At 38.8% G+C, this 16,831-nt stretch overlaps 1 protein-coding gene across 1 annotated transcript; it reads left to right on the top strand.

The window, feature by feature from the left end:
• The first annotated feature begins 197 nt into the window (after positions 1 to 197).
• Positions 198 to 15,776, top strand: LOC127965396 (DNA repair protein REV1). The gene is made up of 22 exons (XM_052566207.1): positions 198 to 524; positions 2,328 to 2,394; positions 3,588 to 3,720; positions 5,043 to 5,211; positions 5,300 to 5,542; positions 6,311 to 7,014; positions 7,122 to 7,226; positions 7,324 to 7,440; positions 7,555 to 7,681; positions 7,897 to 8,025; positions 8,130 to 8,284; positions 9,066 to 9,185; positions 9,592 to 9,812; positions 9,917 to 10,089; positions 11,105 to 11,349; positions 11,608 to 11,801; positions 12,331 to 12,564; positions 12,652 to 12,763; positions 13,023 to 13,201; positions 13,331 to 13,481; positions 13,567 to 13,669; positions 14,233 to 15,776. The coding sequence occupies exons 2-22, from the start codon at positions 2,338 to 2,340 to the stop codon at positions 14,342 to 14,344; spliced, it is 3,783 nt and encodes a 1,260-aa protein (XP_052422167.1). The 5' UTR covers positions 198 to 524; positions 2,328 to 2,337; the 3' UTR covers positions 14,345 to 15,776.
• Positions 15,777 to 16,831: the final 1,055 nt, after the last annotated feature.

Here is a 16,831-nt window from a genome sequence, read left to right as displayed (position 1 = left end):
AAGGCTAGCTTCTTAATATTCATGAGGACGGCCTCGCCATTGGAAAGTTACCCGGCGGAACGTCACGACCTAATTAATATACACAAGCCAAGCTACGCCATTGGAAGATTTGGGAACGACGTCAGCGCAACGTGATTGAAATTCAAAAGCTAAACTCTGCGCGCTGCGTCAAGTGTAGGGTCACTAACAGACCGCTTGAGGGTGCTGTGAGATACAGACAGGACTAGCGCTGTCACAGTGTGACCCCGGCCGAGAGGAGGAGGAGGGACTTGCAGAAAACAAGCAGAAAATCTGGCAGAGGCGACAGTGAGCAAACGGCTAGCAATGGAGAGAAACGAGTCAGTGATAAAAGGGGAGAATCGAGCAGTCGCGGGAGCATGTTGATATGGACAGAGCCCAGCATGCACCAAATCTCTCTTAGTAATCTTTTTAAACCTGACGCAAAAGGGGTGGACGCAACCCAAGAGCGGAAACAAAGGCGCTTTGGTTTGAACAAAATACATCTGAAAGAAGGGTGATAATTGGTGAGCAACAATTTCAGTTTTCAGAGGTTTCGTTTTAAAAAGAAAGCGCGCATCACACGCAGAGTGACGCTACAGTTGTGCTGTTCTTCTGTGTTGAACTAATCGATCGGATGTGTGCTGCTGTGCTGCACTTCTGCAACATTGCGCTAAAAGGTTTACGGGAATCTAGTTTATAATCCACGAAATGTCACTTGCCTCGTTAGTGTCCTAGGTGTCTGATCACTGTCTCTGTCAGCTGCCCCAATAACTTATTGTCTGCGTCGAATTTAGGTTTCCCAGATTTGCAGCACACTGTTTTCTTCTGGTCGAGACAGTCCAGTGGTCATTCACATGGCCAGGCATGTCCCATGTGACGGCCGATCTGTTAAAGTACAGCTAAATAAACTCAATAGTCGGTATAATTCGTGTAAGGAAGCTGTCACGTCTGATTTTGTAACTGTCCTTTATTTTTATTTCTGATATGTGTACAATATTGTCGCTGGTTGACAGTTCAGTAAACGTGGATCTTTCCATTTGTCAGCTCTTTCAAAGCCTCCCTCGGTCATCCCTGGGTTAAAAAACCCCCCAACGTTAACCAGTTTGCCATTCTTAGTTGCAAGTTTGAGAGGAGTTTTGGACACTTTTCAGTTTGTCAAGCAGTGATACCAGCTAACTTACCAAACTGAACACAAGGTTGGACAGGCTGTGAGACCACCATAAGTTGGTTTGGCTCTTTTTCAGCTAAAATAATAATGATTTTTTAAAATGTTAATAGTTTTTATTGACCGCAAAACAGTCAACTGCCTACTGCAGAAGTCCATTGCATGGCCCAATGAAGCAGGTGGTCTATCTGTTGTATGTTTGTATAGGTTAAAATAATGTTAAAAAAATTAAGTAAATGTTTTTGTCCAGAGATGCCACAGTTTGATTCAGTCCAGTTTCACCCAGTAGTGGGTTAAAATGTGCCATATGCCATAACATGACTATTAAATATGTAACTCAAGGAGAAATACTCCAGCATGTGTCAATAAATAACACTGGTATGCTACTTTTTATTAATGAATAGTTTAATTTGAATGTACATGTTTCAGAACTCTCATTCACCAGATTTAATGAAAACACGGAGATCTGAAGTGAGCAGGCTGATGATAAAGTTAGAGCCTAGTGTTTGTGTTGAAAGAGAAATCAAGCAAGAAAGACACTTTGATGTTTCGCTTGAGTGGATAGGAGGTGTGTTTTTGGACGAGGCAGATTAGAAGTGTTGTTCTGCACCACATACGTGAAGATGTGCTCAACACCGCTTCCTGTGGAGAATGAGATTGTGTATGTGATTTTTGTACGATGGAGGGAGTAAGCAGGATTCATCCCTAATAATGTTTATTGTGCCTTGCTATGGTCATCACATGCTACAGAGATGAGAGGGACTTCCCTTTTACTTTTGGGATGTGTTGTTTGGTCTGATCTGTACCAAAGAGGAAAAATGATCAAGGAGAAATGGAGGTCTTGCATATTCATTTATCATGAATAAAAGTACAAGACTAAAACCGATTTTACAGATGACCTGTGCTCTGATAAGGTGTGCAGTAGATTTATTCTCTGCTCAGGATTCTGCATTTTAGTTACATTTTCTTTATTAAAAGAGTCATCTGCCTGCTAATTAAAGCTTTATCACTTGTATGTACAGTAGCTCGCTCCCTTTCTATGAGTCTGTAAATTCATGTAAGTGATGGAGAGATGTCCATAGTTTGTCCTCATTTTTATATGTAAATTTTCTTTCATTAACATTTCATTTTTGACTAGTTACATTTAATTGTTGTCTTTCAGGTCCCTCAGCATGAGTCGAGATGGATGGAGAAAAAAAGCCAGTGAAGATGATGGGTGGGGAGGACGGGTAAGAGTCTGTTGTTCTTTATTATGAAATGTGTTTATTATTGAAAACAGGAAGCTTCAGCAGCTGTTTTTTTTTTATTATTTTTATTTTTTATACAGTTCTCTTTTGTGCTGTGTTGTCTTTCCAGACTGCCCCTCTAAACATTGTAAATGTATTCTTTTTGCTTTAATTTTAACTTGTCCTTAAATTCCCTCATAACCATTGACTTCCAGTCGAACATTCCCATTCATGTGAGAGCTGGTGTGTGTGTGTGTGTGTGTGTGTGTTGATGCTGAAGTCTAGACAGCTTTTCATTTGTATTACACCAGTGAGTAATCTCAATTTTCCTCACTAGTGACCAGCACCTCTGCTCTGCCGCCACAGTCCGAGCAGGGCGAGAGATTTGATATGGTTCAATATCCTCGTGTTCCTCAGGCATTACCAGAACCACACTGGCATAAACATCTCCAAGAACTTCTGTCTTCACTGATAACAGTTCACCACATTTCCCTAGAATATGACGACCATAATGTGTTGCCACCAAATCTGAGAACCGAAAGGGTGGAGCTTGTGCAATTAGTTGATATTCAGTTAATAATTTAGTAACTTGCTGGGATAATGCAGATGTGAAAGTGAAGCCAGAGTATGTACAGTATAAAAATGATTTTATGCAGAATTTTTAAATTTAATTAAACACAGTGGTTGCCTTCAGGCCTTGTGTGTTTTCCTATCTCATATTAATTAAGTTCAGGGGAATTTCCTGTCAGTACAGGTGGAGCGAGTGAGAGTTGTTGAGTATTTTTGTGTGTGTGCGTGTGCGAGTCTGTTTATTGGTCCAGGCTTACCTCCTGAATCCCAGCGTTCCCTCCATTGCCATGGAGACAGAGAGCCGCTGTGCCAGCAGGGCAGAGTTGTACCTCCAGTCTTATTGAATGTCTGAGGCATAATCAAACGCTTGTCAGTCAGAAGCTGCACATTTTCTTTGTGCATATCTATATTGCAGTCTGTTCGTGTTTTTTTTTTTTTTTTTTTTTTTTTACAGGGGTTAGAATTGTTTTTTTACTGTATAAGTATCTGCATAGACTGTGTGTGCTCTCTGCTTTTCCTCATTACTTGATTTTATGAGGTTGTGTTGATGTGAGTGGGATTATTTTTTTGGGTGGGGGGGTTATAAATCAAATTAACTGATTAATTGAATTAATTGACATTTTTAGGGTGGTTACATGGCTGCAAAAATCTCTAAGCTTGATGAGCAGTTTCAGAAGGATGCCCCGAGAGAGAAGCAGAAAGAGGGAACGTCCTCCTGTATCTTCAGTGGTGTGGCTATCTACGTCAATGGATACACAGGTCAGATCTCTTCCAGCATCCTCACCACCCACGTGTGCTGTGAACAGGAAAACAAACTTTCTTCCTGAGTTGAGGCTAGTTTTACTGCATAATGAATCTGGAGCAGCATCATTACCATCATTATTTTTTAAAAAAATTGTGTGTTTTATTATAAATGTTAATACTAATACGAACACCATTTTACATTTTTATAGATCTTTTATAGAGATCATTAACATTTATTGTTGTTATTTTATTTATAACGTTTTTCATTAATAAATATTATTAAAACAGTAGTTCATCCAAAAATGAAAATTCTGTCATTTGATGACTCACTCACATGATTTTCCAAACCTGTAAGACCTTCGTTCATCTCCGGAACACAAATGAAGATATTACTGATGAAATCCAAAAGCTCTCTGACCCTCCATATGAGCAATGTAACTGGAATGTTCCAAGACCCAGAAAAGTAGTAAGGACATTGGTAAGACAGTCCATGTGTCATCAGTGGACAACACATGCATGTTGTGGTACTGTCAGTGTCAGTAATGGTGGAATATGTGATTTTAAGGAGAAGAATTTTTGAATAAAATACATTTTTGTAATATTGTTTTCTTTGCATACAAAAAGGATTGTTATAGCTTCGTAAAATTCTGGTTGAACCACTGATGTCACGTGGACTATTTTATCAATGTCCTTACAACATGTCAGTTGCGTTGCTGTCTATGCAGGGTCAGAAAGCTCCTGGATTTCATCAGATATATATATTAATTTATGCTCTGAAGATGAACGAAGGTCTTGTGGGTTTGGAAAGACACGAGGGTGAGTAATTCATGACAGAATTAAAATGTTCAATAATACTCAATAACAGTATTATTGTTTGTTTTTATAGAAAGATGAGCATAATTTATAGGAAAAATGGGAAACAATTTAGTATAGGGAACAATTCTCACTATTAACTAGTTGCTTATTAACATAGCTATTAATAATATATTGGCTGTTTATTAGTACTTATAAAGCACATATTCTACATGACCATATTCTACAACCATAAGCAGCAAATTAGTTTGTTAGGCAAAAGTCATTGTTAATGGTTTATTAATAGCGAGAGCCTTTAAATAAAGTGTGACCAAAAAATGAAGTTGAATGATGCGAAATAAATGTTTTACCATTTGCGCACTATATCGGTTTTGTGTGTTCTTAATAATCTTATGATGCTGTTTCTTTTGTGAAGTGCTTTGGTCAGTCTTGTGGCTGTTTTAAATGTGCTATATTAATAAAGTAAACTCATGTCAGGATGGTGAGAGCTGTGCCATCTTTTATTGTGTATTTTTTGTATGTAGATCCCTGTGCGGATGAGCTGCGCAGGATGATGATGCTGCATGGTGGGCAGTTCCATCTCTATTACACTCGCTCTAGAACTACACATATCATTGCCACCAACCTGCCCAACAGCAAAATACAAGAGCTCAAGGGAGAGAAAGTAGTACGGCCAGAGTGGATCACAGACAGGTGTGTGTGTGTGTGTGTTTATGTGTACATTGCAGGTTATAGAAGCACAATACTATATGCATACAATTTTGTTTTTGTTTTTGTGCAGTATAAAGGCAGGCCGCCAACTTTCATATGTACAGTATCAGCTCTATGCGAAGCAAAAAAGCTTGAACTTTACCAGTATCTGTGCACAAGGAAAGCCGGATCTGTCGTTCAAACCCAGTCCAAGCCACCCCCAGTCAGACAGCATCAAGCCTCAGCCCAGTCACACTCAAACCCTCTCAAAAGAAGTTCTCAAATCCACAGCCAGCTTCACTGAGCGAACCAATCACCAGCTAGATGTCAGACTGTAAGTATGCTTTATAAACAGGGATCCATTGACGCATGTGAATCTCAAATGCTGCATGTATTTAAAAGAAAGATATAACATGCAACACAACAAATTGATAAAAAACATTTTTATTGATCATATTGATAATTTTTGGATATAGAATGTTTTAATTCACCCAATATTTACATTTAGTTGTAAATGTACATTTATTCATGTTGTCATGTAATCTTTAAAACACTAATAATTAAAAAACACTGTCAAGTGTACTATTTATCATTTCTTTTTTTTTTAGGCAAAATAGTATATAATTTAATCAGCCATTTATCAGTTTTCTGCTATAACAGGTAAATCACTTTTACATTTATCGTATTGGCCTGCTGGTCAGATAAGACTGCTCTGACGCAAAGGTTTTACACCCCTTCTTTACACTTAAAGGATTAGTTGACTTCCAGAATAAAAACTTCCTGATAATTTACACACTTTAATGGCTATACTCGATCCCAGATGATGAATAAGGGTCTTGTCCAGTGAAATGTCACTAGACATTTAGCCATTTTCGAAAAAAATACAAATAAAATAATATATGTACTTATACTTTATAACCACGAATGCTCGTCTGGAAATCCTGGATTGTTTTTTCTAAAAAAGTTTCATCTTGGATGACATGTGATAAGTAAATTATCAGGAAGCTTTTATTCTGGAAGTGTGAATTAATCCTTTAAATAATTTCCCAAATGTTTTTATTTAACTATGGGTCTTTTTTTCCTCTCTCCTTTTGTCTTTCAGAAATGGTTCCTGTAGCATAGTCTTTGAGGACGATGCAGAGAGGCCTAGAGTTAATGGGATTCATTATGGAGATGATGATGACACCTGTGCCCTTTTGCCAAGAGGCTCACAAGACCCTTTGTTAACTAATGGTTATGTCCACCCTGTGAATGGTGCCTTAAAGCCTCTGCTGTTTGCAGAACATTCTCCTCATGTTGTTGACACAGGGTCCCATCAGTCTCACCTCCCACAGACTGAAAGCAGGGATATGGAGAAGCCCAGCTGTTCTTCTGCGGGCTCAAAATCAAATTCCCATCAGAGGTCCTCAATATCCATCGCCAGTCCTGCAAAGCAGCCTGGTCTTCACAATATGCAAAAGGACCTCCATCCAAAACCAACATCTAATCCAGGAACTTCAGGTGCTCCTCAGAAGGGGAATCTTCATGATCAGACAAGAGTTCGACTAAACGGGAGCTATCACACGACCCCTAGCTCCTCCAATCTTGCAGTAATCTCTAGTAATCATCCGGGAAGGTCGGGCCAAGGAGCAGAGGCTGGAATCATATCAGAATTCTTTTCTCACTCAAGGCTGCATCATATTTCTACGTGGCGAAATGAGTTCTCCGAGTATGTCAGTGCCCTTCAGAGCAGGAGGCGAGCTGCAGGAGGAGCTGTTTTCTCTGGAAAAGAGAAACTGAAGAAGCTCAAAGCCAACTGCAGTTCAGGTAGCTTGTCTTTGTGGTTTATGTTTGTGTATTTCTTTTAGGTTGTTGAGAAGCAAGTCTTTGAGATGCAGCATTTTGCCAATAAAAAGTGTTTCTCTTTTGCCCAGGTTCCTTAATGGCTGCTCCTCAGGTGCGTCAGTCCTGCATTCTTCATGTGGATATGGACTGCTTCTTTGTGTCAGTAGGGATCAGACACAGACCAGATCTCATAGGTACATTTCAGTGATTTGGAGGGAAGTGCTGAAGTTTCTTGTTGCAGCTTGTTGACTTTGATAAACTGAGCTTTACTGGTGGTCAATCTGTATCCAGGGAAACCGGTTGCGGTGACTAGTAACCGTGGTCCAGGCCGCGTTCCACAGCGACCTGGTGCAAATCCTCAGCTTGAGTTTCAGTACTACCAGAGCAAACAGAAACAGTATAGGAAAGGTAAGCTCAGGTTCTAGGAGGAAGATGTTGGTTAAATTAACTTGAAGTCTAGAATTCATTTCTTGTACATTTTTGAAGTTTGAATTTAGGTGACTATTGCTCTTTCTGCTTTAGAGAAGACAGACGGTGATCTTGAGATGACCCCATCTCCACCATGTGATGAAGTTCCCAGTAATGGAGTGGATCTGGACCTGGCTGCCCTCTCTATGGCAGAGATTGCATCTTGCAGTTACGAGGCCAGGTATTCATTGTAAACATGCCAGACTCCTCTCTTGTGTAGTATGATATGAACCCCCCAAAAAGATTGTAAAATTGACATGTCTGTATCCGCCAAACATCCATTCCATTTTTATAATAGCAAAAACTAGATGAGTGGTCCTTAACTTTTTAAATTCCATTGACCTCCATTGTCCACACTTCTAGCAGTACGTGTTACTCTGTTTTTCTCTCTTACAGGCAGGCTGGTGTGAGAAACGGCATGTTCTTTGGCCGGGCTAAGCAGCTCTGTCCTGATCTGCAGTCTGTCTCATATGACTTCCAGGCATATAAAAGTGTGGCACTGTGCATGTATGAGACCCTGGCCAGGTACCACATATAATATTTTCTGCAACATTTTTTGTATTGATACTTTCCTAATGCCAGCAGACAAAGGCAATAATTTTTTTATTCCATGGTTTCTTGTTTTATAGTTACACTCATAACATTGAGGCTTTGAGTTGTGACGAGGCGCTGATAGATGCCACAAATCTTCTGGTTGAGCTGGGAGTTACACCTGATGATTTGGCTCGAGCCATCCGTGAAGACATAAAGGAAAAGACTGGTTGCTCTGCCTCAGTTGGAATGGGTAAGAGAATTTATTTACTGACCTGCATTTTGTTCCAAACCTTTATGACTTACTTTCTTCCATGGAACCTTTTAGGAATATGCTACTCTTTCTCATTTTATTGCAAATGCAATAAATGGGAATACTGAAATGATGCAAATGTGCCACAAATGTAGCATAAACTTCATGAGCTGTATTGTGTAACTCTTCTAAAGCCATAAAATAACATTGTGCTTTTCTAATGAACTTTTGTGATAATACCAAAGAGTTCCAGTCCTCATTTACTTCCTTCTAACTTGAAAAGAGTGGCCAGGGTATTCTTTAAAAATTCAACTTCCAACAAAGTCATAAAGGTTTGGAACAACATGTTAGAAATTAAGTTTAATGACAAGGTTTCACGAGTTCACCCTTACATCTAATCTGAAGGCAAATAGTAGGCATATTTTGGCGTGCTGTCCTGGGGGAGGGGTCCGGGCCCGGAGCATAGCCCGAACCCAAATAACTCCCCCTATCCCTAATTTGGGATAAATAGATTAGAAGTGAGGAGTTGGGGTGGAGGAGGGTTGCCGAAAAACTGTCGTGGGACAGGAGGTAGGAAGACTGGATATATATACGCTTGCGTGCTATTTAAGATGATTAGCTAAACGAGATGCACCTGTGCCAAATTGGATGATTATCTGATCGTGCTTCTCCCGAACTTTGTTAATAAAACCACATTTAAATTTTTTGTTGTTGTTATGATGTTGCTAGTATTCCTTAATTTCTCTAAGCTTTCTGTAACTTCCCTTATACTTTTTAATAGGTTCCAACATCCTTCTTGCTCGGATGGCAACCCGTAAGGCAAAACCAAACGGGCAGTACTTCCTCCGATCAGAGGAAGTGGATGATTTTATCAGGGATCAGCCTGTATCCAGTTTGCCTGGTGAGAACAGAGCATCCTACATCCAGTACCATTCAGAAGTTTAGGTAGATTGGTACTTTTAAAAAATGTTTTTGAAAGTCTTATTCACAAAAAGCCTGCATTTATTTTACAAACAATAAAACAAAAATACTGACACTTTAAGGATTCTTTGAAGAAATTGACACATTTTCAAAAATGTATTTTGAAATTAATTTATAATACTAAATGTCTGTACTGTCATATTTAATCAATTTAATGAATCCTTCTTGAATTATAGTATTAATTTCTTTCTTTCAAAAAAAAAAAAAAGTTTGACCTCAGACATTTGAATGGTAGGGTATTTTAATCTGAATGCAGTGTTTTACAGTGGAATTTATTTCTGTATTTGTGTATGTCTGGACCGGTGCTTCTGTGTTCTTATATGCAGGTGTGGGTCGCTCAATGAGCTCCAAGCTGACCTCCCTGGGAGTGAGCACCTGTGGTGACCTGCAGCAGTTGTCCATTTCTCGACTGCAGAGGGAGTTTGGGCCAAGGACAGGACAGACGCTTTTCCGCTTTTGCAGAGGACTGGATGACAGACCTGTGCGCAGTGAGAAGGAGAGAAAGTCTGTGTCTGCAGAGATGAACTACAACATTCGGTTCACACAGGTTTTGAAGTTATAGCAGTCATTGCAAATCATCCTGTATCTGTCATTGTCCTTAGTCTGTTGACCTCTGTCATAAGTTTCCCATCACCTCTAATACTTGGCTAGGTTGAAGAGGCGGAGTCTTTCCTTACAAACCTATCCATGGAGGTGCAGAAGAGGTTGGAGGGGGCAGGGCTTCGAGGTCGCCGGATTATACTGAAGGTCATGGTGCGGAAACCAGGGGCTCCAGTAGAGCCAGCCAAATATGGTGGCCATGGGATATGTGACAACTTTGCCAGGTGACTTGCACCAGGATAAATTAACAGTGTGCTCTATTAAATGCACTACAGATCATTTCTATTTTGACATACATCTGAGTGAAACAGGATATTAAAAAAGAAAACAAAATGTTGGTAAATTTGTTGGTTGTTGATTAGATGGAGGCAGATCTGAATGCAAGCTTGCAGTTGGTTTGGGATTGGTGTTTAAGCAGACTAATAAATAGAGATTAAATTCTCTCTCTCTCTCTCTCTCTCGCTCTCTCACACACACAAAATGTGCAAAACTTGACTATTTCATAGAATATCTGAATATTCAATAGCAAAACTAACAACAAAACATACTTACAGTAGCTGTTTCAGAAGCACCACATTGTCACAGCAAAGTCAGAATTACCTCCTCTCTAGGTTCACCAAATGGTTGTCCACAAAATACATTGCTGTTCTGTTGTAAGTAATCTTAAAGATTCCAAATGCATCTACTTTCGTAAGGCCAAATAAAGTGCTTTTGCTTTCACATAGATACACACAGCATCTCCCTGACATGGCTGCTGAAACACTAACTGCGGTTACTGAAACCACGGCTTCTTTCTTTACATGGACATTTGGGCGACACTATGCAAATATTTCCACATAATGATGTAGACATGTGGGGGCATGTTTGAATGAGCCGTTTTGGGGGGCGTGGCAGAGTCAAACATTGCAGACCTGTTACTTGTTCAGATGACAATATATAGTGGAAATTCTAATTTGGGTCATATATTCCAAGACGTAGGCTAGAATCTGTTATTCCAAAGTACAGTGAATATCCACACCAGTGCGGTGACTGACTGATACACGTACTCAAAACATTAGATTCATCCGTGCTGGAGCCGTGTCAGCGCACAAGCCACACAAAGATAATTCTGCAGACAACTGCAATTGCAGGTTTTCAAACTGAGATGGCGACAGAGGCAAAATTTACGGACTGCAGCTTTAACATTGACCAAACTATTTTTGATATACGTTTGACATTCACATTACTGTCACATTGCAGGTCTGTTTTACTTGCTCAGCCCACAGACAGTGGTCAGCTGATTGCTGCTGAAGTCATTAAGCTATTCCATGCCATGAAATTGGATGTAAAGGAGATGAGGGGAGTGGGACTTCAGGTGCAGCAGTTGGAGGGATCACATACAGACCCATCAGGACAAGGGCCCTCTCGTGGTCGCTCAATCAAAGACCTGCTACTGGCCAAACAGCCTACCCACAGCCCCACAAAAGAGCCCCCAGCACCTCAAGGTTGGAGCAGTGTGGTTAGGACAGGGTTCTTCAAATCCAGCCCTGGACTGTCCTGGACACTTTTAGATCTAGCCCTGGTCAAACACACCTACCGGTTAATCTGAATGCCTTGATTTTCTCACACTCAGGTGTGTTTGATTAGGGTTGGAGCTAAACTCTGCAGGGCCAGATTTGAAGATTCCTGGATTTATAGGATATGTGTAGGATTCATATTGGTATCTAACTCTTAACATGCCTTCCCTGTTGCTTGTATTTTAGATGGTTTTACCAGCCCTTCTTCATCCAGAGCTTTCTCCTCCATTTGGGAGAGAGTTACTCCTCCATCCTCACCACCTTCCACCAGCTCAGATCCAATGCCTGGAACAAGTAAAGGAGGACTTCACCATCCACACACCCCCAACCATGTCAGGACATGCCTAAACATCAGCATTGAGGTGCCATCTCCCTCTCAGGTTAGATTCTCCTCGCTTGGATGCACCTCAGAAACAAAAATTACACAAACTATACCTAATATCCAGACAGCAAGGTCATCATCTATAAGAAATACTTTTATTCAAAAAAAAGGATGCATTAGATTGATCAAAAATTACAAAATATTTGTTACAAAATATTTATAATGCTCTTCTTTTGAACTTTCTATTTATCAAGAATCTGGATGTACTGGTAAAAATGTATCAGTTGCAACAAATATATTAAGCAGCACAACTGTTTTCAACATTTTGAATACTCAGCATTTTAGAATTTTTTTTAAAAGGGTCATGTGACCGTGAAGACTAGATTAATGACTCCTGAAAATTCAGCTTTGTCATCACAGGAATAATTACATTTTAAATTATATGGAAATAGAAAATGTTATTATTGTACTTAAAAAGTACAAATATTTAACAGTATTGCTGCTATTTTTACAATTTTAGTGACTCTAGTCTTCTGTAGAGTAACATATTAATTGAATGGTAAGCCCCTGTTTTCCCTTTGATTCAGGTGGACCAGTCTGTTTTAGAGGCTTTACCTGTAGACATAAGGAGACAGGTGGAGCAGTCCTGGAGACACAGAGAGGAGCAGCCCAGCACCTCGTCTCATCTCTCAACCCCGCCTCGAACCTCCTCTTCTCCTCCTCCAGGTCCATCGCTTGGCACCCTTGTACTGCAGCTCCCAGACCAGCCAGGTCAACCATGCACAACGGGCATTATACTGGAGCTCCCCGACTTCTCCCAGGTACAAGCTATTAACATCCCAGCCACAGGGAGGAAACATGGGATCAGAAACTAGTATTTTAGATATCCTAACCTGAACTTTTAACAGGTTGATCCAGATGTGTTTGCAGCTCTTCCCAGAGAGCTTCAGGAAGAGCTTTGCTCCGCTTATAGAAACAAGAGAAACGCTCAAGCCCTTGTTCAAGCTCAAAGCAGTGCTGGTGAGTAAAAATGAGTTACAAGTTATCTGCACCATAAACGTACATTTATTTCATCTCTTGAAGAGTGTTTTCTCTTTAAAGGGATAGTTCACCCAAAATGAAAATTGTTAACATTTACTTTATTAACAAAGTAGTATAGATGTATAATATTTAGTTAATTGACATTTGTCATAAAATAACATGACTCTTTTCAGCTAATTGATTTAATATTTAAGTTACGCTATACACAATGTCTCTAACCTTGCTCTCTTGTTTCTAGTCGAGCAAAAACACACATTTCCTCAATTAAAGCAGCCTGCAGTGGGGAAATTGAAGCGCCGCTACAAAAAGAGAAATGCTAGTCCTGCCAAAAAGGGGCTAAGTCCACTAAAAAAACTATTTCCTGGAAACAGCCCTGCCAAATCCAGCCCCTCCAAAACACTTCCTCTGCCACTCAAAGTAAGCCTGTTTTCTTCCTTTTATCTATAATATCTTCAGCCACTTGAAACACTTTAAATACATCGGTGTTTAAAATGTCGACAAATTTTTTGGAGGGGATTATTTATCAGAGATGTTTTTCATTGGTAGACAGAAAATGTACAGTGCCCATCCTCTACGAGCACGGATGTCCCAGAGACGCTGTCCAAATTTAATCCCCGCCCAGTCCCAACCCTAGCCGGAGCTTATGAATTCAGTGACATTAGAACTCTGCTTCGTGAATGGGTCACCAGCATCTCAGGTATGGCAGAACAAGACCTTTTTACATACAAGTATATATTTGCATTGTGCAGTTGGTTAATTTGTGTGGCGCTGCATATTGACAGAACCTATGGAGGAGGACATTCTCCAGGTGGTGAAGTACTGCACAGAACTCGTGGAAGATAAAGACCTGGAGAAACTCTATCTTGTCATCAAATACATGAAGAGGTATGGCTCTGAATTTCCAGCTGATTCTTACAACAAACACAAGTACATTATAAATGTTTTCAGTAGTAATAATACACTACCGGTTAAAAGTTTGGAGAGTAAGATGATTTTGTGTGTGTGTGTGTGTGTGTGTGTGTTACTATTGTGTTACTATGTTTCTATTTCAAGTAAATTCTGTTCTTATAAACTTTGAATATTCATCAGGTAATCTTAAAAAAAAAAGAGGTAACTGTTTTCAACATTATTCTTAATAATTTTCATTAAGCACTAAATCAGCTTATTAAAATAATTTCTGAAGGATCATGTGACAAATACATTTTTATAAGATATTAAAATCAAATACAATTATTGCAATTAAACTGTTATTTTGTAATATTACCATTTTTAATTTATTAATTTAATTTATTTAAATTTTTTAATAGCCATGCAGCTTTGGTGAACATAAGATACTTCTTTCAAAAAACATTTAAAAATCTTACGGACCCCAAACCTTTGAACAGTAGTGCAGGTTGATTGGGCCTTCCTTAATTTAACTGTTGCATTGTTTTAACTGTTGGTTTCAGACTTATGCAGCAGTCCTCAGAGTCAGTATGGAGCATGGCCTTTGATTTCATCCTCGACAATGTGCAGGTAGTGGTACAGCAAACCTACGGTAGCACTCTGAAGATCACATAGGAGGACCGTCCTAACCTCAGTCACTGTGACATCAGCCTAGACCTGCCACCTCATCATGACGTGTGAGAGACAAACAAAACCACTTGAGTCTGCCAATCATCGTAGCATCGCTTGTCCTCTCCTCGGAGAACACAGAGGATTTCGAGATCATGCCAGTGATGATGAGGAACAGATGAGCAAACCAGCTACACTCAGAAGCAGCTGAACACAGAGTTTTTCTTTCATCATGATGTCAAATCTACACTAATGTCTAGAGGTATTTTGGTAACCCTTTTCAATCAGGTTGGATTTGTTAACATTAGTTAACGCATCAAGTGTCATGAACTAATATTGAATAATTTTTGACAGAATTTATTCATCTTGGTTATTGTAAATTCATACCTGGACTATTTTACTAGTTCTTAACCAGTATTAACATATGACCTACATTTGTAACATTTAAAGATGTATATGTAAAAATTAACATTTTACATCTTTTAATCTTCGTTAAAGCATTTTTGATTTTTAGTTCATGTTAATTATTGGGTTAACTAATATTAACATGTACAACCTGGTTATAAAATGTTACCAGAAGTTTTTTTTTTTTTTTTTTGAACGTTTTAAACCTAAAGCAAGCCTCTTTGCTTTCTGTTAGCTTTTCGATTTTTTTTTTCTTGTCTTTCTTTTTCTTTATTTCTCGTACTCCAGAACAAGTGTTTATATTGAAAGCCTCAGAAGTATTTACAGACTTTGTAGCAAAGCAAAATGGAGTGGCATGTTATTTGCCTTTTATTGGTCAGTCTGAGATGTTAAAAGTGGAAGTCGAAAAAAAAACAATCCCTTATATCAAAGTCAGTTTAGCATGTGGATACTAACATTTTATGTAAAGCTAACATTTATGTTTTTAGAAAAAAATATTATTCCTCCTTTATTGAGCGTTTCTTATTGTATGTTTGTCTGTATCTGTAAAAGAGCTAAGAGAGACAGAAATATTTATGAAGAAAAAGATTAAAACATTGGCTAGGTTAACTTTGCTAAATTGAGTTTCAGATGTCCTGTCATGCTTCTCAGTCTTTTATTCTAAATTTGTGGATGTGGTGCTGGAAGAAAGGAAGGGTTTTTCAATCAGGCAGATGTGAACCTCATAATGTGTAAAGGTGGATTCTTCAGTGCAACATTATCCTCTTAAGTCTTGTTCAATGTAGGTTTGGCTTTATGTATTAACAGAATGTACTCAAGTCCTCAAAGTTTGTACTTTCTTGGTTTTAAGAAGCTGTTCAAGAGACAGACATCTGTTATCACATATTATACATGACATATACAGAGAGGAAGGCCTAAAAATTCATGTTTGGTCAAAAATCTGTCATGACAGAATGACCCGTGCCTGAAGACCTGAAGCTGTGACAAAATTTGTACGTTTTCTAAATTTGCAAATAAATTTGGATAAGTGATACTGTCTTGTTTTTTGTGTGTGTGCGTATTTATTATTTGTGGATCAAAATGGATCTTTAAACAATGTCACCAGCAATGATAATGTAACAAAAACATCTTATGCTAAGCTAATTAAAGAAGATACCTAAAAAGGACAAAGAGGAAGGCACAAGGCATCAATTTCTGGTGAAAACAGTGTAGCTGTAGATGACTATTTAATAAGACTGAGAAAATATATAGTTAGTGGGTGATGTAAAACAATAAAAAAGGTACAGAATTATAATTTCAATGGTGCATTTGAAGAGGCAGTATCCACTTCATAAATGATTTATTAAATTTGTCTTGCATTTATATATCTGGTCATATTTGATAATGTAGAAGAATACAAATACAATTTGATATGGATCTAACGTAAATTATAAACAACAACAACAACAAAAAAATTGAGCGCATTGTTTAAATGTACTTCTAGCCTTTGTGTAATGTAGCAAAATTCTAGTTACAGTAACAAAAATTATTATAACTGTTCATTAGTATAAGTAATTGTGATTACCATGTCCGTAAAGGTAAGCCTGGTAATGGGGGTGCTATTTTGAAATCGGTGAATGCTTTTTTACATTTGCACAGAACTGTATGACAGAACAATAAAACATAACTATTCTATCAGTATGAATAAGTGCGTTCACACTGAAAATTCCAAAAAGAAAACTTGCAATTTAAATACCCGGATGATGCACTTAACCTCTGCACAACAAACGTCGGGTGTTTATCACCTTGTGGGTGTTTTCAAACTGCTGGGTGTTTCTAAATGATGCACTCAAAATGATTCCCCTTACCCAACCCCACCCCTAAAGCTAACATCACTATGACGTGATCTGGTAACTCCCATTACTTTCCTGCAGAGACCCATATGCCGCGTTTCCACCGAAATTACCCGGAACATTTTTACCAGGAACTTTTTTTCCCAGGAACTTTTTTCCCCCCAGACCTGTTGCTTTCTGCGTTTCCACCGCGGTGTAAAGTACCGGGTAGATTAGGCAAATAGACTGGTGACGTAGGTCTGCGCGCGTTTCTCAA

Source organism: Carassius gibelio, chromosome B9 (assembly GCF_023724105.1).
Source record: "Carassius gibelio isolate Cgi1373 ecotype wild population from Czech Republic chromosome B9, carGib1.2-hapl.c, whole genome shotgun sequence".
NCBI lineage: Eukaryota > Metazoa > Chordata > Actinopteri > Cypriniformes > Cyprinidae > Carassius > Carassius gibelio.
This window is presented reverse-complemented; position numbering and strand designations above follow the sequence as displayed.